At 38.5% G+C, this 6,277-nt stretch overlaps 1 protein-coding gene across 1 annotated transcript; it reads right to left on the reverse strand.

Moving 5' to 3' along the window:
• Window positions 1-782: 782 nt before the first annotated feature.
• Window positions 783-4,994, reverse strand: LOC116091810 (cystatin-S-like). The gene is made up of 3 exons (XM_031373266.1): window positions 4,767-4,994; window positions 1,913-2,026; window positions 783-866 (listed from the first exon to the last, which is right to left on the reverse strand). Exons 1-3 carry the CDS (start codon window positions 4,992-4,994, stop codon window positions 783-785), a joined length of 426 nt encoding a protein of 141 aa, XP_031229126.1.
• Between the last annotated feature and the right edge of the window lie 1,283 nt (window positions 4,995-6,277).

The raw sequence follows: 6,277 nt of genomic DNA on the forward strand, positions 1-6,277 counted from the left end.
AATCCCAGCTTTGGCTCCAGGCTGAAGCAGGTCCTCAAGCTACGTGTTTCATGACTCAATTCTTGGCTCTTCCATGACTCTCAGTGGTACCTGGATGTCTATATGGCCCAGCTACAAGTCCAGAGATCCCTGAACCATCTTTGATATCTTCCCCATCTCAGACTGCATTTTCCCACCTCCAAAGTGCTTGGGTGCTACTCTATGGGCCAACACATGCCTTGTGGATGCCTAGGGAGACAGAATCAATCACTTCCTTTATCTCTTGCATCTGTGGTAGCAGTGCACAGCTACTGTGTCAATGAGGTCCCCCAAAACAACATAAGAACATCAGTACTGCTCCCTTTTACCTTGGCTCTCTTCTAGATGCCACTGTGTCACCAAAATTGATTTTCATTTCCTTCACTTTTTCTATCATCTCTACATTCTTCTTAATATCCATGTCATAAGGCCTTGACTTGATAGACACGTATGGATGTGAACCCTCATTAGGATCTTTCCCATACTACAAGTTTAGAAACAGAGACTGGAATCACACAAAAGTAGTTATTGGATGTTTTATTGAGCAAGGAATGAGAAAACATAAGTGGGCAATGTACTGGAACATTTGAAAAGGGAGAATGGGGCAGCTTCTTGGGTGTAATTGTATATGCTTGGCAGTGTAATCCACTGCTGATTTTCATGCAGGTAACATGAAATGCAACCATCAGAGCAATATCATCCATTTGAATGTTGAGCCAGTGCCAGAAGAGTCTGTGTTCTGCACTGTACCAATTGACACAAACTCAGTTTCTGTCACAGCTGGAATAAGTCAGGATTAAACAATTTTCCCGCCAGGGAAAATAGACCTCAAAAGAGCAGTATTCAAGCTATAAAAGTAAACAAAGAACATTGATTAGTGTTGGATAATGCTGTGAGGAAATTTGAAACCAGAATTGTTTGAGGGAAACGGGACAGGTAAATGTAAGAAACACAACTCTGCTAAATATAGCACTCAGCCTGATTCAGTGGTGTCTGCTGACCAGCAGCATAATGATGTCCATCTGCCTTATGACATCTGTGTACCTTATAGGGTCGATTCAGTAGTGTCTGCTGACCAGCAACATAATGATGTCCATCTGCCTTATGACATCTGTGTACCTTATAGGGTCACAGCGCTTCTTATTTCTTTACCAAGACATCTAATTTAGAAACAGACTATGACTCATCCCAGGGTCTCAAGTCAAGACAATAGCATAGATGATTCCATACACAAGACATTCTCACTCCCAGACAGAGGCGAATCTGGTGCATAGCATTCCTGAGAACTACATAGTGGGGAAATTGGCATGAAGAGGAATTTCCACTTAACACAAAATCAGTGTATTTCCAGTGTACCACTATCAGTAGCAAGGCTGGCATTGAGTGCAAAAACCAGCTCGAAGTGCTCATTTCTGGGTGGTCTGGACAGAAGCTCTGCTTGGAGGTATAAGTTTCTCTTACCAGCAATGAAACATGCTGCTGCCTCTACCAGTCCAACCAAGCAGCACCCCAGTATTACCAGAGTATATAATTCACATTTTAACTTACATATCAACTCAAATTATTAATATGTACAGATACACTATACCTCCAGTGCTAGAAATATTGTCAGTACTTCATGTACATAGTCTTATCTAAGTACCCTACACTTACACATAAACACTTCTCTGAAGACCCATGTGTAGCTTACGTATCTTACCACATTTTCCCAAGGAAAAGCACATACATTGTCTGACTTACTTATATGCAAACACGCAGACACACACAAACACACAGACAAACAGAGAATCTTCCACAATTGCAAATATTGAACCCAAATGTACTTTCACAAACTCACAAGCTTGTAAATCCTTCTACTTTCACAACATGTCTCTAGCATATGATATGTTCATACCTCTTGCTGGTCAGTCTGTTCATTTAAGGGACAGTTGGTCAAGTCAGTCTGAGTCTTCAAACATATTGTTTTGCCTATAATCACATTAAAAACTAAGATCTTTCCAGATACGATCTATGGAGAAGATAAAGATTCATTTTTAACATTAGACTAAACAATACATGGGCTATTTTATTTTTCAGGAAATGGGACAAAACACAAAAGCACAGTGTTCCTAATACATTGGAAAAGTAGGTAGCTCTGAGGAGTCATCCACAGTGGAGGCAACAAATTTTTGTATTCTGCCATGCAAGGCTGCTCAGAGGACATGTGATGTCTGAAGCACAGCACTAACTTGAAGCTGAAGCCCACAAATGAGGATGAAATAGGTTTGTTCCAGTGAGTGATGTGTGGGAGCCCACCATTCAACTTCAGCTGAATTATCATCACAACAGAAAACCCATGTTTTCCCTTTATTCAGACTCATCCCTACATGGTCCTGAGGACTTGGTAAGGTTCACTAGAAGAATGTTTCACTACGAAATGAATACATCCTTATATGGTCTTCTTAAGTGCAAATGTTCACAGGAATAAATATTGCATGTGAAATTCTCAAGTGTGTCTTATTTTTTAATTAAATATATTTACCTCTATTTCCTGCAGGGAATCCTAGGTTCAACCTGTTCAAACTGTAGAGAATCAAATGGTAATATTGGACAAAGATTTAAGAACCCTGTGAAGCCAGAAGTGAATACCATGCATCTTCAAGGTTTAATCTTTATATCAACAAAATGAGATTCACCCACTGTATTCAGTGTGCAATAGTCTAAGATTCTCTAATAGTTTACTCATCACACATAATATGTGTGACTGAAAGTATTTGTTTAGGGACTTCTTTTTATGTAAGGGCCAGGGTTTGAGAGGTGCTAGTCCCTACAGAAAGGTCCATAGAACCAAGAAATTAACATCATGTTGACAATCAACAGAGTACAGGACATAGAAAAAATTCAAACACATGAGGTGAAAAAAGGGTCTCAAAGAACTTTTATTTTAAATATCCCTACTACCTAGCTCTTATCACTCCTAGTTAATGACATAATTTTTGGGATTAACCTGTTGATTAAGAGAGAGGAATCTCAAGAAATTCAATATCCATTCAGATGTGTAAAATGTATCACACAATCCCATGGAAGATTTCCTTAAAAATTATTTATCCATTTCTCATTAAAGCCATGCTTGTAATCTACATGAACCAACAGAGGCTTCCTTTACATTATCTGTTGTGCCATAATTGAATACTACATAGACTATCAAGAGTCTTGCTATCTGGGAAGGTTACCTTATGTGCAATGGAAAATGCTCAGACAGGAGTTACTGGGATATTTACACCTTTGATAATCAGGGCAAGAAGGAAATAGATCTGTACACTGACAACGCATGACACATTGCTGTGTTTGTATTCATGTTAGTAATACCCTACATTTGCTTGTGAGATAGTTTCTGCCCAGATGATTAGATTTGGAAGATTTTTTTAATAGGATAAAGGACTGTTACTCTAAATTCTATCCTTGCTTCTGTGTTGACCCTGTGGCCTAGCAGCCATTAGAAAGGGTTTGTGGTAACTTATTTTTTCTTGCAATATTTTCCTGTATGTGTTGAGGGGCAACTCCCTGCTACTATGTTCAGATAGATTTCCCATGGTCCTCTATACAAAGTTTTCAAGGATAATCTAAACTATCACCCAAATATCACATCTAGAGAAAGTAGAAGCAATTTACTGAAGCAAATTCCTGGGACACTCCAAGACCACCATGCTATATTAAGCTAAGATCCTCTGGAATGGTAGTACACCTTACTGCAAAGACTCATGTGGGAACCTAAGTTATCATCTGTATTCAACCTGAAGAAACATTGGATCAAAAGAACTAATATCTTGTCTGTATTTTAATTTGCTATGAGAGATTAAAACACTGTTTTAACAAATGTGGTTTTATATGATTTTATTATGCAACACCATCTTGTCTTCATATGTCAAATTGCTTCAATATACCTAGAAAATATCATATTACACTTTCTTCATGGCATAGGAAAATATAGGCTTATCACCACTGCTGTGCGCAAGTGATTCAACATTAAAATATATATATATATATATATATATATATATATATATATATATATATATATATATAAAACCTTAAGCAAAGGAAGTTCAGGCAACAGGAGGCTGTTATGACATGAAGACACTGTGAGAGTGGCTAATAATGGAACTATGCTAACTAAATGAATCTGTATGCCAGAAAAAAAAATGTGTGTAATTATTTTCTTGATTTATCTTATAAAATCTTTTAAAATATATTAAAATTCCATTTTACCTGATGGAAAATGTGCACTAAAAAAGCATTTGAAAAACCATTCACCCAGATATGTGTGGGCTTGAGGAAATGGAAGAAGCTGACTAAACACAATCAAATGTAGTAGTAACAAAGACATGGATTGACGGAGAGCTTCCTTTTCTCAGAGGACACTGTTTTTGATCCTCTATTCTGTCTTAGCTGGGAAATTTAGCAAGAAACAGATATGCACCCACTAGCAGCATATACTTACATTTCAAAGAAGTAATTCAGAGGTTATTATACCTGGAGTAAGCTCTCCCAATAACACTTTCAGAAAACAAAAACCATCAGAGGGAAGAAGTAGTGAAGGGAAGAAAATGTGAGTACTGCCATTATGTCCACCTCGAATTACCAGTTACAAAGCAGACTAAGTCAGGATCAGAGAGCAGCATGGTGGAGAGAATGCTAGATGGACTAAGGAGACATATATGCTCCTTCTGTATGCATGATTCAGGCTTCCTCAGCTAAGTGTCACATACCTGCTTTTGGACACTCCTCACTTTCACCACACGGCTCAGGTACAAGTCATTGTTATTTTCATTGTACTGGCTTACAGCATAGTTCAGTGCTTCTCGGGCGCCTTCTTCCTCCATACTAGATTTTTCTAAGCCACCCACAGTCTGACCTAGCACAGAGTAAAGACTCAGATTCAGAACTAATATGAGGGTGGTCAGCAGAAATATTTGAGTATAGAACAGGCAGGCCATTGTCTTTTTAGAATTGGTATTGGATCCAAGGCTAGAAGTGGAACTGCAGTGAGCCTAGATTTGGTAAAGCCTGCAAATGAGTTAGCCTTTTATCCTGTACTCTTAGTTTGCATTGGCTCCTTGCCAATACTATGTTTTTTCACCCTTTCCCATCTTTCTATCTCTGCCCTCTATATTTTCTCTCTTCTCATTGATCTTAAAAGATGCCAGATCTCCATCTTTTCTGTCCCCTTCTGGAACACATATTCCTATTCCCCAAATCTTCAACTTCTCTGTATCTCCTCTACTTCTTATTCTCACACAGTTCTATAATAATTCATCACCCCAGCTTTCTCCACAAGTCTTATTCTTCCCATTTTGAGCTCTCCTCGGTGGGTCTTCTTGCATAAGAGAAGATATCACTGTTCTCTGGCCTTCAAATTTCTACAACATCCAAGTTGAACTCTTAGTGTTTCAGAATCTCTTTATCTTAGGGATACTGATAGAGCAGTATCGTCCAAGGTCAAGAAACACAGTTCCTCATGGAAAGATGGTATTTCAGGACATCTAGTACTGCCCTTTTCACAGGCAAAACTTCTGAAACAACCTTTAACTTTGACAGTGGCAGGTTGATTTCTTTCTACAACCCATTAACACTAGTCATTATAGTATGTAAAGGATGCTCCTTTAAGGGTGAATCCTCACTTATGCTCCATCTGCTCAGAGGGCCAAAGCCTCAAGTTAGGACAGGAAATGGCCATCTGCCCTATGACTTGTACATGTTTAATCTGAGAGGAATTAGATATGGAAAAAACAACAGGCCTGGAGTGATTCCTCAGAGCTAAAGTGCCCTTGATGTTCTTCCTGAAAACATAAGTTAAATTCCTGGACCCAGCTAAGGTAGTTGAAAGTTTTTAATGACGAACTGAGTAGAAGTCATGTTTCTGGCCTCTATGGTCAAGTGTACTCTCACTCACACACACATACACACACATGCACACACACACACACACACACACACACACACACACACACACAGAGAGAGAGAGAGAGAGAGAGAGAGAGAGAGAGAGAGAGAGAGAGACAGAGACAGAGACAGAGACACAAAGAGAGACAGAGACAGAGACAGAAATACAGAGACAGAGAGAAACACATATACACACACACACACATACACTCTTCCACATATCTAAAAAAATAAATTTAACATTTCTGAACAAAAGGAAGAAAATTTAAAAGGGGGTTCTTTGGAATGTGGATCAAATGTTTAGAACAGCCCTAATATTTTAAAAGAGAAAAATAAT

This window comes from Mastomys coucha, unplaced genomic scaffold (assembly GCF_008632895.1).
Source record: "Mastomys coucha isolate ucsf_1 unplaced genomic scaffold, UCSF_Mcou_1 pScaffold15, whole genome shotgun sequence".
NCBI lineage: Eukaryota > Metazoa > Chordata > Mammalia > Rodentia > Muridae > Mastomys > Mastomys coucha.